A 19948-nucleotide genomic window follows, 5' to 3' on the forward strand; every position below is an offset into this window, starting at 1 on the left:
GTCGACCTTTTTTAACCAAGTCTCAACATTCCAAAATTCATATGAAAAAATTAATTTACCCATTTTATGTTATGAAATCATAATTAATATTTAAGTTTATACTTATTATTGATGTTAATTTACAAAATTTATATTTGTAAGATAGTGACAATAGTTGTAAAATTTGTAATTATGTAATGTGAAACTAAAATCAGGATTGAAAGAACAGATAATTGAACCACACATACAGTTGTGACCTGTTCCAAAAATTCGTGGTAATAGTTATCATCGTTTTCACCTCGAAATATGAAGTACCACTACTGTGTACATGATATAAACATTAAATTATATTGTCGTTCTTAGATAACAGTGGACCAGTGCAAAGCAACAAAACTATGCCTTAGGCCCACATGGAAATATATAATGGAGAAATTGGTGAGACAGCTTTTCATGAATGCTCTCATATACAATGTGGGGCTACAGATACAGATAAAGCTGGTTCGCCATAAGATCAACATATGTCAGGAGCATACATATGCACTACAAAATCAAAATCGATGACTGTGTGCTTTAGGCCCTTATGGAGCTCAGTGCCTCATATTTTTGTGGGTTGCTTACTAAAAACAAGTTCATTTCTGAGTTTCTCAGTAGGGCACATTTTAGAAATCTTGTCACAGCTTGTCCACTTTCATTGTGCTAAACGTCATTCGGATCTAACAGTTACACCCCCATATGCGTGAATCTGGTTTCGTTATTGCACTTACTTTCACTTTGACATTTTCATATTGTGCATTGTCAAGAAGTTCCTTTCCATAGTTTCTGAATATGCGATTATTTCTGTCTCTTCGATCACGTTTAATGTCTGCAGTTAAGATTTCTTTCTTTATTAGTCACTAATATTTGTGAACACTAATTATCCCTTGCCCCTTCCTGATGCTCTTATGAATCTATTCAAAGTTTTGGGTTAAGGGCATAAGAAGAGTGTTTCACACGGCGAACTCTTTTGACCTAATAAACCTGTTATTTTTCTCTTAAAAGTTCATTGCTCCAGATTTTATGAGGCTATCTATCGCTGTTTCGATCGTTTGCTCGTAATATATCGCTGAACACACTTTTGAAATGCGCTGTTTAAGACTGGTACTATATTTACCTGTTACAGGATCACATGGATTACAATAATTATTGCCACTGTCAAAAACTGAGTTCACTGTGTCAGAGCTTTTATCCATTACAAGTACGCCCACTTACGCTTAAAAGAGCACGTATTTATACATTTTACCACGTTTCCACCCCACTTTACATAGTTAATTTAGACACAAGAAATCAGCATTATTTATGCAGCCGTTTATCAGTAAGTCTATACTCGCAACCATCTTACACACGTATTTTAATACCATATTCTGTCTTTTTTGTATCATGGATGGTATAGCATAACTCACTATCACCATTAATCATCGAACTGAGCGAAGTGTTGCTATGTTGAGGTTGGCGTTTTTGTGTTACTTGACGTTGACGTTTCTTCCCTTCCGTTTCGTTGACGTCCAATATGAATCGAACGTGACGGAAGTGTATTTTAGTGGAGGCCTCTTTGGACAAACTCCGACATTGTTACGTTGGACAACCTGTAGGGAATCGAACGATTTTGTGGTGGCAAGTTTTGAATTGTGATTTGTGTGTTTGTGTTTGAAGTTTGTAGTGATTCACGAAAGTGAATGATATTTATTTGAGATATGAAACGGATCGTGCATATTGAAATAAACCAACGCTTGGAGAGGTAAATTTATGTTATTTTTTATGTTATATGTCTAATAGACAAACTGTGAAGAATGATGTTGGCTCGAATTACTACACACGTCTTACTGGGATCTGCCGTGTTTTTGAAAAGTGCATTAATATATGTGCATTATTGCGGTAATTTCCGAAAATATTCTGCAAGGGAATATATGAAACTGTCACAGAAGTGCAGTTGCATGATCTGCAGCACACTTAGAAAGCTATTTACAGCAGGTTTCTGAAGTGCAAACAGTTAGTGTAGTGCAGATTTCACTTAATCGTTTATTTCGTAGCAATGTGATGAAAAGTATTTCGAGAGTGTACTGTAATAAAGTTTATATCGTAAAAGGCAGTTGGATGTCTTAGACTTAAGGAGAGTCAAAAACATTAGTTTATCTATTGAGTTACTTAATGCAGCGACATTAACATTCTGTTAGCTGTCACATTTGTCCCAAAGAAAAACAGGCGTTTAGTGGTATGGGGGTTTCAAAATGAAAGTGCAGAAATAGAAATTAATTCCTTAGAGTGTGGTTTGTTAAAGAAACTAAAATGACTGTGGTTATTATCAACCTGGCCATTCTAATTGGATAGATTCTGATCCGAAGACTTTGACATATAAATACAATATATGATTCTCTGTGATTTCTCTTGTGACTTACGATTATGACTGTAATGAATACCCGCACTGTGTTGTATTTGAAAAGCAGCAATGTTTTTTATAAGTTACGTCAAGAATGATGTTGGCAAATGTACTCAGGCTACAATGATCCTGAATGCGCTTTAGCTGTTCACATTATAGTAGAACTTAGTATTACATTTCTTCAGCAAAACTATGAATAACTTTCTCGCTAAAAATGAATTTGCTTCATGTTAGGGACATTTTCGATTGAATTAGATGTTTTGTAACTGCCACTTCTAACCATTGTCTGGTAGGTAGATTGGTATATTGTCATGAAATAAAAGGCTTACCTGGCACCTATGCTGTAACTGAGTTTCTAGATCCAAATTTCACAGTATTTCTTTTAAAACTAATAACTTGTTTTGTTACAGTAATGCACCAAGAGATGTGGTAATAGAATTTGTTTGCAAGTTTGCAAAAACTTGCAAACTGATACAGGGATCCATTATAAACAGTTTTGATGAACCTTTCCTTTGTGAACATGTACAGACAATAAAGATATGTGAAATAAATGATGAAGCCCCACAGGTAACTGATTTCCAGCTTTTCCAGTTGCATATGAAATATAAGGTGTTTTTTTACTTTGTATGTAAAGGAACTGTTGCTAATATCTGTATGAAAGATGGATATTTTATTTGGAATATGTGGAGTAAATTGATTCATGGTAACGTTTAGTTTACTTTCAGTGTCTAGAAACAAATGATGTTGACCTCTGTTACCATGTCTATACTCTTGATCCATATGGCTCTCAGCTGGAAACCATGGACGGTGAGGGAGATAAAGAAGTGCCATTTGCCCTTCATTGTATTCTTCCAACAACTGAATTTGCAGGATTATGGGAAAGCCTTGTTTATGATTCTGCAATCAAAGAAAATGTAAGTAATGAGAAGTTGCTATTTTAATAATTTGCAACCTCTTTCATATTTTGATTTAGTATTTCACTGCTCTCTTTTCACATGTTAGAATTTACACTGTCCTTTTTTTTTTTTAATCCTTGGATGGGATATATATGGATGAGTTTCAGGGAAAAAGATACAGAACAATTTTAAAATAATTAAGTACTGTAGTGCACAGTTGCATTTTTGATGGTCCAGATTTTTTACAGCGGAAAATGTAAGTAAATAAACAATTGTGTGTTGAGTGTTTTCCCTATTATCCATGGGTCCCACCAGGTTGAGGTGACTTGCCTGCCTGCCTCCATAATACAGGTTGTTGCACCATAGATGCAATCACACGACAGGGGTAACAGTGGAGAGGCTCAATTAAAACATAGTTTCTGAAGACAACCAGCTCTACTCACAGGTGCTACAGTCCATATGACAGCTGATCTGGCCATACAACATAAGTCAACATGACCATGCTTTGTGGGTATAGTGACATGACTGACAGCAAGGGGTCACTGCATCCGTTATATTTGCTGGGGACAGCTAAGTCTGTTCTAAGTTTTGCAAAACCGAAGTTTGCAGTACATACATTGGCTTTCACCCATGGTGTCATCAAGATGGTGGGCCTATTGCAACCTTATAGGCCTACAGTATGGCACCCATGACATCGCTCGTTACACACCTGTACAAAAGCAGATATTAAAAATATTTAACTATAGAAATAATATGAAACTAATGGGACAGCCATGGGAATTAGGGGTTTTTGGGTAGGACAAACTAAATGGACATACCAGAGCAATTACTAATGCAAACATAATCCTCAGCAGTCAGTAAGACCACAATTAAAAAAAATATGTGGTTTCTGAAGGTTCACTTGACTATATGTTGAACACACACATAATTGTAACTCCTCTACTGGATATTTCACTTGACCTATATTGCTGAAGCAAAATCTACAGCACACACTAAACTACATACAACTTGACAAATCCAGTATGTAATATTTCACTTGACCTATATATCTAAAACAAAGTCTGGAGTACTACATAACTAAAACTTTCCCACATAACTAACACTGAGAATCTAACCTCACCAATGTAGGTAAAACACTCCATGATATCTGCTAATCACAATCCAAAATGATTACCAACATTTAGCAACACAACCCAAAATGTTGTAAATATCATTAATACCAATTTCTGTACACAAGAAACACACATGAACTCTCATATACACTAAAATAAAAAAAAAATCATAAGAAACATACTTATAAACCAAATTCAGCTGATACACAAATTCAGCAATAGCAAAAATAATGTCATCAGCACAGTCTCTTTAAAGCTCTCAAACAGGAAACATCTCTGGATAGAACATCGTATTTTTTCCAACTGACAGTGCCACAGTCCCTGGTCTGAGATACAGCAACCTTGGTTAGTCTCATACCTTCTCCGGAACACGACACATGCTCTGCAATTAAAATGAATAACTAGGAATTTAATCATGGTCGGCATTGTGGCATGTAGGGACCTACTCATGGATAACACTGTCACATCCATAACTGACAAAAACTAAGATATAAAATTAAATTTCCTATGATAAACAACATACTGTGCTAATACTTCCAAACCCAAAAATGAGTCTGTTGCCCATAACTGCTGTCATGAAAATAACTCACTAACAAACTGCCACAGACTCTTCCAATATTCTAACAAACACTCAAGAAGTCCAATACATCATTCACAGCACTCGCAGACAATTTAGAAACATAAGCGTCCCACACTAGAGTGTGCCACTGCATACTCCAACACACTTTCTGCAAAGATGATCCATTTGAGGTACAATGCACCACCATAAAATGACACAACACAGGTATGTCATGGGTTAAAACAGACGGGTTGTCCCATGAATTTTGATTGACTAATCTGTGTTAATGTTAATGACATCTTCTTGGATAAATGATTCCAGAGGTAAAATAGCCCTCCATTTGGGTCTCTGGCCAGAGAGAACTCAGGAGGATACTGTCACCAGAAAAACCAAATCTGAAATTCTAAGGTCTGAATATGTAATATTGGATTCCTTAATTTGTGAGACGGATTAGAGAATATGAAAACAAAAATAACAGTATGAAGTTAGTGCAATATGGTGGCAAGAACAGTACGTCTGGTCAGAACAACATAAATTTATCAGCACAAAACTGAATAAGTGTAATGTGGAAATAAGCATGTTAATGAATAACAAGAGCCAAATGAATGTGAAATATTAAGAACAGCTTGGTAAATGCCTTTACTGAACAAAGTAAGAGCATGTGGACTATCAGACCAATTGTGTGATTGGATTGAAGAGTTCCTAGATAACAGAACGCAGCATGTCACTCTCATTGGAGAGAAGTCTTCCGAAGTAAGAGTGATTTCAGGTCTGCTGCAGGGGAGTGTCGTAGGACCGTTGCTATTCACAATATACATAAACGACCTTGTGGACAACATCGGAAGTTCACTGAGGCTTTTTGCGGATGATGCTGTGGTATATCGAGAGGTTGTAACAATGGTAAATTGTACTGAAATGCAGGAGGATCTGCAGCGAATTGACGCATGGTGCAGGGAATGGCAATTGTCTACATTGAGATTCAAGTGTAATGTGCTTGCGGATACACAGAGAGATCCCTTATCATTTAGCTACAATATAGCAGGTCAGCAACTGGAAGCAGTTAATTCCATAAATTATCTGGGAGTACGCATTAGGAGTGATTCAAAATGGAATGATCATATAAAGTTGATCGTCGGTAAAGCAGTTGCCAGACTGAGATTCGTTGGAAGAATCCTAAGGAAATGCAATCCGAAAACAAAGGAAGTAGGTTACAGTACACTCGTTCGCCCACTGCTTGAATACTTCTCACCAGTGTGGGATCCGTACCAGATAGGGTTGATAGAAGAGATAGAGAAGTTCCAACGGAGAGCAGCGCGCTTCATTACAAGATCATTTAGGGAAATACGGAAGCGTCCGATCCCACCTGTCTGCTTTGACCCATGACGTCACAACTATGGCGGAAAAGACTATAAACCACGATTCCAATATGGCGCATATAAAGTTGGTACATACACATACACATACACACCTATTTTACCTCACCCTCTTAGATATTGCTGAAAGTTGATATACTTATAGTGGGCACAGAGACTAAGAAAAATACCAAATTTCAATTTTTTATTTCAAACCATTCCTGAAATATGGCTATGTAAATTTTTCAAAACCAGCCAAAAATGTGTGAACAGACTTTTTTAAAATTGCCCTAGGAGCTGCCCTAATTGAGCTAGAGAACTGGGAAAAGTGTCATTTTGCAGCATTTTTCATGTTCTTTCCAGTGATAGACAAAAAACATAGCTTCTAATTAATAACCTTTTTCGAAATGGTAATTAATATTTTGATTTAATTTTTTTACAAAAAGTACATAATTGAAAATTTTCAAAATATTTCCATAACTACTTCATACTGTTGTAAATCACATGGCAAAATATAAATGTGGGATGATGATGGGTTCATTGTTAAAAAAAAAAAAAAATTCCAGACTCTTGTTTTTCACTAACAGCCCTAGTTTGACCAAACTGACATTTAACAAACAGAAATTTCTTTAAAATATACTGAAAGGTAAGTAAAAAAAGTATTAGAACTATCAAAACATCACCTTATTAAACCAAAACTAATCAGCATATTTTATAATTAAGTTGATTGCGTATTTTAATTTCATACAACTTCACTAACAGTATATTAACCGATATAACAAAAACAAGGAATCGAGCATTTAACTACAAACTAAATAAAGTATGAATAAGTAAAAGTATTTACATAATAGTTCTGGTCCATGATGTTTGAAATGGAACTACTAAACAAATTAAACACGTAATGCTTGTTTTTGAGTAACAGGTATCTGTACATAGCTAAATTTAACACAATAGGTACTAACAATAATTTTGAAACAACTTTCTATAAAATATACATTAACACTAACCTAAGACAAAAATTAAGTTTTGAGTTGAAAGCAGTTTCCCAATAAATTGTCTTGGAACTTCACGTATTACATTTTAATAAAGCTTACTGGGTTTGGTTTACATCACTTTCATTAAGAATGTATGTTCTCCCTGTCGGAGTAAATGGATTCACTTTTGTGAGAACATCCACAACTGGCACCCACAGGACATCTGCATGTGCAGGATAAGAGAATGACTTAGCAGGTCCACATGGATGAAGAAAAGTTATTTTCACTTCATCACATTCTTAGTTTTTTTCTAAAATGTACCCAAGCCACCAGTTTCTGCCATATACAGTGGTAACTTCAGTTTGTCTGGTGATGTAGTTACTTTCCTCTCCCAGCTCTGCTTATCACCTGAGAAGTATTTGACTATTAATTTTGATGTAGCGTTGGGAATGAAAGCGTGAAATTGCTGTGTTCCTTTGATTGTCAACGCCTCTTCAAGTCGGCTTTTTAAGAATATTTCTGAAGCTGCGTAGTCTTCTTGAGTGGAATATGGGAAATCAACATTTGTCATATTATCCACTGCCCACTCAAACAGATCTCGTGTGGTTTGGATCTGATTTTGGTATGACCTTTGCAAACTTGCAGGAGCTGCCAGTCTCTTTACTGAATTCCCTACTCCATCACAAGGCCCTTTCCCATGTGCTGTGGCTGAAAAGTGCCACCCAGCTTTTATGTTGAAGTCTTCCTCATGAAGGCAAAGGTTCAGGAAGTTTTATTTTTATACTGAGCGGCAGAACTGTCAGAATAATAATATATCTTTTTTGGAATCTTTTGAAATTTGTTAGATATGAAATTAGCTTCTTTTGAAAGGTGTAAACTGCAGTTGTATTGTGCTCCAGGCAATCAGAAACAATGACAAATCTCATATGCTCAATTTTGTCTTCCTGTTTGTAATATATAACAAAAGGATGAATGGTAATCTGTTGTCTTGTCCAGTGGAAACTCTGAGCTTCATCCTGTAGAACTATACTATAATTTTCTGAAAAATCACATATGACAACAAATTCAGATTCCATAAGGTTTTCTCTTGTGGAGTTAAGGAATGTTTGTTGTTGCTTGGCAATGAAGTCATGCCGAATCAAAGTCGACATCTTACTACAAAATAAATCTATGAATTCTTCAGAAGTTTTCTGAACAATTTCCAGATTACAATGGTCAACTGACATCCACTGTCGGAACTGAACTTGTTCAATTAAGTTTTCATGGAAAGAGTCTTTTAAAATTTTACGCATGACAGTTTCTCGTGGGCAGTATTCACAGTTTCCCATGTTGCAATCAACTGATGATGGGTTGCAAAGCATTTTTGCAATGCACTGCTTATAACTGTTTAAGCTGCTGTTTGTTACTGTATTTAGTTTGGCATTTTCTATCATTAATTTTATGTTTTGGTGAGTTGTGCATAAGCAGACAGTGTGTGTGCCACTCCGGCCAGCTAATACACAATGTTTTTGTCTCAACTCAGCAAATTTAGAGAAACCTATTTTTATGTTAGGAAACTTGTCTTTAAAATGCTTGTAAGTTTCTTTAAGGTTACACAAAATAAGTCTTTTTGATATTTTTGCTTTATTTCTACTTGTTTCTGTAATTCTCACACAATCTTTAATACCTGTCATTGCCCTGCTAACTTCATCATATTCATAAAATGAATGTACAGTTTTGACAGTTTCTGTTGGTAAACACTTCCCTGGTTTTGGGTTTGGACCTTCCTGGAATCCTTTCTCTTTCAAAATTTTTTTGGACTGCCAAACAATGAAATTAGGAGCATTAAATTCCCTCATTATTTTCCTGACACTCCACTTTTCAGGTGAACTTGTAAGAATCATTAGTTGTTTTTGATCTACTTGTAGAATTTTTAAAGTTTCTTTTAAGATTTTCAAGAACGGATTCATCAGTATCAGTATCTGACGAAGAAGTTTCAGCAGCAACAAAAAGTTTACGTGTCATTGATGAGATTTTCTTCACTTTTGATTTGGCGTAATGCCTAGTTGTTAGTTTTCTCTTGCCAATTGGGGACTCACCTAGTTCTTGAAGTGTTGTGTTAAATGTTTTAACAGGTACTGAAGTTGGAGTGAAGTCAGGGTCTTGGTCTCGGATGATTATCTCTGATCCAGAAGATTCTTCTTCAACACTTTCATCACTGATGGGCTCTGGTGTATTTTTCAATTTGGTTACATCTTTCCTAAATTTATCACAAATCTTGGCACCACTTGGTATTTGAGGAAATAATTTGGGCATCCATGTTGTGACATTTCTCAGTTTTTTTTTTCTGTCTCTAATAAAATGATTTGACTTCAAGGGATTACAACACTGCTGCACTCTTACAGCACTGCACTTTTTACTTGGTTTCATATTTATACAAAAACCACTTATAAACTGTCCATCAATGTATAGATTTACTTGAAAATGAGCTATTAAATATAACAGATACAGACTGGTCAATACAGAGGTAACAATTGATTTGCACTAAAACCACAGTGCACAATAATGCTATAGGCACACAAAGCCTTAGAAGGTAACAATGCAGACTACATCATCTCAACAATGGCTCCAGTCTCTAAATTATTGTACAGACATCAAGCCCTATGTATACGGTCCTCTACTGACGTACTAGCTTAAAGGTCAGTTTGGTCAAACTAGGGCCATTAGTGAAAAACAAGAGTCCGGAATAATTTTTTTTTTAACAATGAACCCATCATCATCCCACATTTATATTTTGCCATGTGATTTACAGCAGTATGAAGTAGTTACGGAAATATTTTGAAAATTTTCAATTATGTACTTTTTGTAAAAAAATTAAATCAAAATATTAATTACCATTTTGAAAAAGGTTATTAATTAGAAGCTATGTTTTTTGTCTATCACTTGAAAGAGCATGAAAAATGCTGCAAAATGACACCTTTCCCAGTTGTCAAGCTCAATTAGGGCAGCTCCTAGGGCAATTTAAAAAAAAGTCCGTTCACACATTTTTGGCCAGTTTTTGAAAAGTTTACATGACTATATTTCAGGAATGGTTTGAGGTAAAAAATTGAAAGGTGGTATGTTTCTTAGTTTCAGCACTCACTATAAGTATACCAACTTTCAGCAAAATCTAAGAGGGTGAGGTAAAATTTTTATTTAAAGTGTGTTGATTTGACGTGGAATGACTCGAGGACGAAAATACATCGAAAAACAAACACACACACTTTCCACAAAAAGCCTAATGACACTAACGGGACAAGCACGGGAAATGGGGTGTTTTTAGGTGGGGGCAAACTAAATATAAACAAATTTAGACACCCACTCCCTTAAAAAACCACACAAAACGACGAAAGAAAACAGACATCACAAAACTCCCAAAATACCACTAAACACAATATCATCTGGAATCAGACACATCCCTTGGCCTGCATAGCTCAATAGCAGCTCCCGATCCCATAAATTAGGATCAAACACTTCCCTTGACCTACATAGCTCAAAAACACCTCCTGATACCAATATCAACATACACAGCTACACATTGGGATCGAACACTTCCTGTGCACTGTTAATTTTATCCGTCATATCCATTCCTGAACAAAAACAACAACTGCTTAATTTTACTAAAATTACCACACAATGTACAGCGAACGTCACGAAATTAACCTTCACACAAAATCGTTAACACACTGAAATGAATTACACTACAAACACAGCCGACACTCGAACAGTTCTGGATAATGAGGAAAAGCAAACTGAGCCCATTACACCACACAAACAAAAACCCTGAACATACCACCAGAGAGCACAACATGACGACATATACAAACACGCCACACTCACAAACCAAACTCCGCGCCGTCATGATGTCACACGCGACAACACCCTTACGTCACAGGTCAAACCCGATGTGTGGGATCGGACACTTGTGTCGACCCTCATTTAGTAATGGCGAAAGCGTTACGGAGATGATAGATAAACTCCAGTGGAAGACTCTGCAGGAGAGATGCTCAGTAGCTCGGTACGGGCTTTTGTTGAAGTTTCGAGAACATACCTGCACCGAGGAGTCGAGCAGTATATTGCTCCCTCCTATGTATATCTCGCGAAGAGACCATGTGGATAAAATCAGAGAGATTAGAGCCCACACAGAGGCATACCGACAATCTTTCGTTCCACGAACAATACGAGACTGGAATAGAAGGGAGAACCGATAGAGGTACTCAAGGTACCCTCCGTCACATGCCGTCAGGTGGCTTGCGGAGTATGGATGTAGATGTAGCGAAGATAGGTACAAAGCCAGAACCCACCGCAATAGTACATGTATTGATGCCTACAACCTCTTCAGGTACAGGAGTGAAATATGTGATGAGATAAAATAAACTATTCATTATATTAAGGAAGATGAAAAATTAATTCTAATCAAGGACTGGAATAGAAAGTTTGTATAATGGTAAGAAGGTCATATTGAAATCACTTTTTAAACTGCAAAACATTTCCAGGAGCAGATTTGGACTCTGCTGATATTTTATTATGGAAGTCAGATTACAACTGGAAAAAAGGGTAGAAAGGTAGCAAACTAAGGAAATGAAATGTGGATAAATAGAAAGAACAAGAGGTTGCCGAGGCTTTCAAAGAGATACTAAGGGAACTACTGACTGAAATGGTGAACGAATACAATAGGATAAGTCAGGGTAGCTTTGAAAACTGGCCTAGTTGATGGCAGCAGAAGTGCAGTTGAATCGCTCTATGCAGAAGAGGTATCAGTCCATTATACCTAGTTTCGAGAAAACTAAAAACAACATTCTAGATACTAGACTATGTGATCAAAGCTAAGAAAAAAAATATGTGCTCTTTATTGACCATGTATCAAGGTCCTTACAAAGTTTACAGGCGTTTAAAGTGTTTCAATTTAGGAAAAAATATTTTTTTTTTTTTTTTTTTTTTTTTATGGGCTGAAGTCCTTTCTGCAGGGACCAAGATAGATTTTTGCGCTTTTCGTAGTTTCTTGAGGAAAATGATGATTCCTTTATTACTTTTAGGATATGCTTATAGTTTAGGAATGTGAAAGGATCATGAGCATTAGATAAAGCAAAACAACTGCTTTTCAATCAATATTTATTAAGAAAATAACTGAGAAGGAAAAACAATTGAGTACATCATGAGTTTCTTTAGTCATCTTGCACTTCACTGTTAACAACGTCACTTGTGGGCCAATGTGTCAGCTCGTGGTAGAATTCTTCATACTCATTTGGTATATAAGGTAGTAATCTAGTAATGTCCTTTATTTTTGCTACTTTTATTGGAACTTCCCGCATGGGATATGCACAGTTGGGTGGAAAAGTAGAATGCGTCATATGGCCAGGTTGAGACAGATGGAATGTGTGTTTCATGATACCATCAATACACTGGGATGTTGTTATAGATCCACAGAGTTGGCTGCTGTATGAAAAGTGCATCAGTGTACTGATTCTGAAATGTACTTTCTGGTATCATGGTACTGACTTCGGTATAGTTTCTTCTGATATGCAGTTTCTTTTATAAATAGTTGGCCACCAGTTCTTGAAATCCAAGATATTCTCTGTTTTCACTTCACATACTTCAAATTTCACAGATTTGCTACTTTCTATGATCATTTTGGTTATTTCATGTACACAATATAGTCGATCATGCCTTCTAGGGGTGCATTTGATTGCAGCAAAATCCCTGTCACAGGGCAGAAAAGAATGACCCCTGACTGGAAAGAATTGCTCGATTTGTTTAAATTGGCCAGTGTCTGTTCAAAATAGAAGCAGCCTTACTAAAGTATGGTTCTTGTTCTGCCCTGCACAGTTATAGGAATACAACTGTAGCTCTGTAATTTCAGCAGGAATTGCCTGCAGGTAATTATACAAGAAAGAACCTACCTCATTACATCCTTTCCTGGCAATTCCCTCATGATAAATGTACATTTTAGCTTATTTTTCTCGATATCATGAATGCAAAACATATTAGTAGTCAGCTGGCGCATGTAAAAAGTTTCCTGGACAGGGATCACTGTTAACTGAATGTTCTGCATAAAATCTATTGCCAGAGATAATACATGGTGTTTATCTTTCATTTCAGTTACCGATTAAAGTTTATTATAGAATTTTTTAGCCCGGCTCTTGTGCACCATTAACTCAACAACTGCACACCATTTTGCCGCATCATTAGTATGGGGATTTAGAATCTTAACTTTTAATTCTCCACACAAGCAGCATGCATCGACCTGAGGGTGCCCAAATGACAGGGAGTAGTTTTCATTGAAAAATAAAGCAAATGTCTGGTAGCTACATTTAACATCAGTATGTTTCTCCTTGAACATTTTATATATCAACTTAATATTGAGTCTTGCATCTAAATACTTAGTTGTTCTCCCACTGTAGTGGCTTTCTCTTACTGGGTAGCTATTAATGTGTTCTCTCATGAGTTGTCTGACTTCGGCTGACAAAGTGTTTACACTTGGAGTTTTCCCTCTTTTGTCATGTGAACTCTGATCTGATATAGGCAGCTATCTCAGTGATTTCACTCTCTTATCACTTAAAGCTAGAAGATCCAGAAATGCTTTGTAATGTACCTTCCTTTTGATGTTACCCACAATTTCATGGTAAGTAAATACTTTATTGACTTGTCGAATTGAATTGTCTTTTCTAGGTCGACATCGCTGGACGTTATGTATGTCTATAATTGACTGAATATAAACATCTTGTTCATCCTTAGAAGGCAAGTTATAAAGCCGTACTAAAATAGATTCCTTTTCATCTGCACTGATGTCTTGAAAGCACTTGAACCTCTTGCACCTGAAATCATAAAAGAATCCTGTATAGAAACATATTCTCAATTGACTGCCAAACTAGCAGAGGCGATACCAAACTGTGCGCGGTGAACAAGAGCAGCGCCATGGACGATCCATAATAAAGTTTACCCAAACACTAGTTACAGTGTTCAAAAAACTGTCACTAACATCCAGTATAATTAAAAATTACCTGCAGTCACATCCTGTAATTGTAACTGGTATGCATTGTCTTTTTTAGTTAATATATTCTTGGCCTTTTAGCTTTGTGTTTTTGAAATATTCCTCTTGTCTACTTTCTTCTCATCGTGATACAGTGGCACCTTCCATCGCTTTCTGAAATAAAACTGGAAATATTGTCAACAAACGAATGTGTAGGTTAACAACGTACGCTTTCAACTGTTTCCCTCCACTGAATAAGTTGTGCAGGTTAGCCAACATGCTCTGCACATTGAAGTTAACATTTCCTTGTGAAGTGTCAAACTTCTTGGCTGAAATGCAGTTGCTTAGCAAGAAGGGCTTCAGCCCTGGACTGAATTCCTTTCTGCATATAACTCAAAACAAGAAGCTTCAGTTTGTGTATTTCCAAGCTCTGGACGGAATACATTTTTGCTTAGAACGATGGGAACAGCCATAACAATACAATTTCCTTCATAATCTCATTTTCATAATTTCATGACTGAAGCCCTTTCAGCATGAAGTGATTCAATTAGGCAAAGAGACAAGGCACAACAGAAATTATGAGAAACATATGAGCTACTAAAGTTAACTGACAAAAGAAGAAAACATAAAAATACAGCAAAAGGAGGCAAAAATAAAAACATATGTCTAAAAAAATTAAGGGGACATGAAGTGCAATATAGCATAGCAGGAATGGTTAGAGAAATGGAAAACTGTTGAAGTATGCATGATTAGGGAAACACACATGCCATCTGTAGAAATGTTACAGAAACCTTGGAAGTAGGAGGAGGAGGACCTATGTGAGCATTAAGAATTGAAGTGGTACGTCAGTACTAAGGAAAGATTGGGAGAGGGAAGGAATGTATAGAGGGGTTAAGCCAGAAGATTTGAGACAATATTATAGAAGGGAGAAGAAGTAGATGAGAGGGATGATTAGATACTGTGAGAAGACTTCGCAAAGAGTGCTGAAAGACCTAAGTCGAAACGAGGCACATGGGGCAGACAACATACCCTTTGATTTATTAAGAGCTTTGGGGGAACAAACAATGTCCAGATTATTGGTACATAAGATGTATCGGACATGAGAAATATCCTGATTCCAGGAAGAATGTATTACTGTCAGTTCCAAAGAAATTGGGTGCTAATTGGTGTGATTATTTCTGAACTGTCGGTTTAATATGTCATGGTATCCAGATTATGACATGAATTATGTGCAGAAGAATTGAAAAACTAGAGAATCAAACAGTGAGGAATAATAGTTTGGGTTTATGAGGAGTGTAGGAATGTCAATACTGGCTGTACGACTTACCTTAGGAGATAGGGTGAAGAACGGTGAAACAGCATTTATAGATTTCGAGATACTTTTGACATTGTTAACTCAGATATACTCTCTGAAATTGTAAACATGGCTGGGATAAAATACCAGAGCACAAGATGAGAAACCAGATTGCAGTTACAAAAGTCAAAGTGCACAAAAGGGAAGCAGTGACTAAGAAAGAAGTGAGACAACATTGTAACCTGTCCCCTATATTACTCAATCTCTGTATAGTGTAAAGGTAACTGAGAAGAAATCAGGAAAAGGAATTTGAGTTGAGCGAGAAAAAATAAAAATTTGAGTTACCAATGGCAGTGTAATGGCAGACATGGCAAAGTACTTTGAAAATAAGTTGAATTGAATGTATAGTGTATTGATCAGCAGTATAAGGTGAATATCAACAGAAGCAAAGAAACAGTAATGGAATCTGGCTGAATTAAATCACAAGTGTTGAATTTGTATATACTTCTATATACACTGGTGTACTGATGCACCATACAGAAGTGTAAGTCTGTTACATGGCGAATGCTATGTCGCATCAGGACCTGAGTGTACATAAACGTCTATGATACATGCACAGATCAAAAACAAATAGTTAAATGACAACAAATAAAAGACAGGTTGTCACATACAAAAATACTGTCTACACAAATACAATAATGATGAAGATAGAACTTAATAATGCTCATTCAAGTTGAAAACCTGAAACATGTCTTAGCATAAATTCAGCATATAAAGGTGACTGGCTGCTGTATTTCTTCAAATAACTTATTTGTAATGATGTAAAATGAAAAGATTTGCTCTATTTGTTTTAGAGACTGCATATTATGTTTATTTCCCCCCAGATTTTCACCTATAGATACCCTGAATACTTCAAAAGTGTGTGCTCTACTTACCAGCAGGTCCAGAACTAGATATATATTTATCCAACTTGCACTTTTCTCGTATGACATTCTGCATGTAGATGCAGTAATTCTTGATTTCCAAAAAGCATTTCACTTCTACGCTTACAAATCACTTGTGTAATCTGTCCTAGAATATTGCTCAAGTGTGTGGGATACACACACCATGTTGTTGTTGTGGTCTTCAGTCCTGAGACTGGTTTGATGCAGTTCTCCATGCTACTCTATCCTGTGCAAGCTTCATCATCTCCCAGTACCTACTGCAACCTACATCCTTTTGAATCTGCTTAGTGTATTCATCTCTTGGTCTCCCCCTACGATTTTTACCCTCCACGCTGCCCTCCAATACTAAATTGGTGATCCCTTGATGCCTCAGAACATGTCCTACCAACCGATCCCTTCTTCTGGTCAAGTTGTGCCCCAAACTCCTCTTCTCCCCAATCCTATTCAATACCTCCTCATTAGTTATGTGATCTACCCATCTAATCTTCAGCATTCTTCTGTAGCACCACATTTCAAAAGCTTCTATTCTCTTCTTGTCCAAACTATTTACCGTCCATGTTTCACTTCCATACATGGCTACACTCCATACAAATACTTTCAGAAATGACTTCCTGACATTTAAATCTATACTCGATGTTAACAAATTTCTCTTCTTCAGAAACGCTTTCCTTGCCATTGCCAATCTACATTTTATATCCTCTCTACTTCGACCATCATCAGTTATTTTGCTCCCCAAATAGCAAAACTCCTTTACTACTTTAAGTGTCTCATTTCCTAATATAATTCCCTCAGCATCACCCAACTTAATTCGACTACATTCCATTATCCTTGTTTTGCTTTTGTTGATGTTCATCTTATATCCTCCCTTCAAGACACCATCCATTCCGTTCAACTGCTCTTCCAAGTCCTTTGCTGTCTCTGACAGAATGACAATGTCATCGGCGAACCTCAAAGTTTTAATTTCTTCTCCATGGATTTTAATACCTACTCTGAATTTTTCTTTTGTTTCCTTTACTGCTTGCTCAATGTACAGATTGAATAACATCGGGGAGAGAATACAACCCTGTCTCACTCCCTTCCCAAACACTGCTTCCCTTTCATGTCCCTCGACTCTTATAACTGCCATCTGGTTTCTGTACAAACTGTAAATAGCCTTTCGCTCCCTGTATTTTACCCCTGCCACCTTCAGAATTTGAAAGAGAGTATTTCAGTTAACATTGTCAAAAGCTTTCTCTAAGTCTACAAATGCTAGAAACGTAGGTTTGCCTTTCCTTAATCTTTCTTCTAAGATAAGTCGTAAGGTCCGTATTGCCTCACGTGTTCCAGTATTTCTACGGAATCCAATCCAAACTGATCTTCCCCGAGGTCGGCTTCTACTAGTTTTTCCATTCGTCTGTAAAGAATTCGTGTTAGTATTTTGCAGCTGTGGCTTATTAAACTGATTGTTCGGTAATTTTCACATCTGTTAACACCTGCTTTCTTTGGGATTGGATTTATTATATTCTTCTTGAAGTCTGAGGGTACTTCGCCTGTCTCATACATCTTGCTCACCAGATGGTAGAGTTTTGCCAGGACTGGCTCTCCCAAGGCTGTCAGTAGTTCTAATGGAATGTTGTCTACTCCCGGGGCCTTGTTTCGGCTCAGGTCTTTCAGTGCTCTGTCAAACTCTTCACGCAGTATCGTATCTCCCATTTCATCTTCATCTACATCCTCTTCCATTTCCATAATATTGTCCTCAAGTACATCGCCCTTGTATAGATCCTCTATATACTCCTTCCACTTTTCTGCTTTCCCTTCTTTGCTTAGAACTGGGTTTCCATCTGAGCTCTTGATGTTCGTACTAGTGAGATAAGCCTCTACATTCTTACATTTGTCCTCTAGCCATCCCTGCTTAACCATTTTGCACTTCCTGTCGATCTCATTTTTGAGACGTTTGTATTCCTTTTTGCCTGCTTCATTTACTGCATTTTTATATTTTCTCCTTTCATCAATTAAATTCAATATTTCTTCTGTTACCCAAGGATTTCTACTAGCCCTCGTCTTTTTACCTACTTGATCCTCTGCTGCCTTCACTACTTCATCCCTCAAAGCTACCCATATACACACACCATATGGAACATAAAATGCTTAGAATTGTCTGGTCAGTATTATTGAGAAAACCTGTGAGGACAACATCTTGCAGTGGCAGAAAATTATCATTGCAAAATGTCACACGCATCACTGTTGTTTGCACACACGCTTATCACAGTTGCACCAGCATGGTAGCAAGAGCACATGGCTGGTACAGTCTCTGGGACCACAGTACTTAATCTTCAGTTTCTCCACTGGCAAACCACAATGTTCGAAGTAATTATGTTATCTACGCAGACTCAGGGAGACTGAAATCTCTTGCACAATCTCCATTGTCAACCCGGAATTGGAAGAGCCTGTCCAGGCACACTTAGGGAGGAGTAAGTGACTTGCACAACCTCCACTGAAACCTAGAATTTGAAGAGCTACAGTCATTGCTGTAGAACTGCTATAACGAACAATATTCCATTGGTACGTCTTTCATAAGCTGTGGCACTGAACCTAGTGCCGCAGTAAGTTGTATGAAGCCATCCAGCATACTCCGTCCACTGAGTTTTCCGTTTGCATGTTAACAAAGGTCATCTTGAATGTGTGTCCAGAATAAAGGAAACAAATTTGCAAGGGAAGTAGATGCTGTAATGAATTGTCATGCAAAACTTATAATTCCGTGCACATGTGCTTTATTCAGAATCCTTATCTGATGTACATACAGTAAATATATTTATCTCATAACATGGAAGGCTCATCACTAAAGTTCTGGTGTCATTTAGCCAGTTGCTTAAACAAGTAAACAGTTGATCACCAATCTGGTATTGCAAATCAGTCTTGAATATAGAGGTGTCAAAATTGGTCACAGGTTTGTTTGATCCATGGGAGAGTGACACAGAGGTGTTGAAGAAACTGAAATGATTGAATTGTGAAGATAAACTTACACTACTCTGTGAAAGCATACTTATAAAAGATCAAAAAATGGTTTTAAATATAGTCTCTAGAAATATACTATAGCCCCCTACTTATCGCACCTGTACATATCATGAGAACCGCATTACATTAATTCCAGTGCGCATGGAGGCATTTAAACAGTCACCCTATCACTGGTGTTATTCATTCTATATGTTGAGCAAGTGTAGAGAAAACTAAGGAGAAATTTTGGAAGGGTATTAAAATTCAGGGGGAAGAGACAAAAGTTTAATTTTTGCCATTGGCTTTTTAATTCTGTCAGAGAAGGCAGAGGACATGAAAGATCGGTTGAACAGAGTGGAAAAGAGAGTATAAGGTAAATGTAAAGGTAAAAAAAAGTGAGTTAGTGGAATGTAGTCAAATTAACTCAGGCCATACTGAATGAAGTGGTTCAGGAAATGAGCTGG

At 36.9% G+C, this 19948-nt stretch overlaps 1 protein-coding gene across 1 annotated transcript in view; it reads left to right on the forward strand.

Moving 5' to 3' along the window:
- The first annotated feature begins 1572 nt into the window (after nt 1–1572).
- The window catches only part of LOC126191556 (pachytene checkpoint protein 2 homolog), a 35222-nt gene continuing 16846 nt past the window's right edge, over nt 1573–19948 (forward strand). The window contains exons 1-3 of the mRNA XM_049932469.1: nt 1573–1753; nt 2803–2959; nt 3118–3306. Of these exons, the coding sequence (XP_049788426.1) occupies nt 1710–1753; nt 2803–2959; nt 3118–3306 (390 nt within the window). The 5' untranslated portion in view covers nt 1573–1709. The remainder of the gene's footprint in view (nt 1754–2802; nt 2960–3117; nt 3307–19948) is intronic.

Source organism: Schistocerca cancellata, chromosome 6 (genome assembly GCF_023864275.1).
Source record: "Schistocerca cancellata isolate TAMUIC-IGC-003103 chromosome 6, iqSchCanc2.1, whole genome shotgun sequence".
In the NCBI taxonomy this organism is placed as follows: Eukaryota; Metazoa; Arthropoda; class Insecta; order Orthoptera; family Acrididae; genus Schistocerca; species Schistocerca cancellata.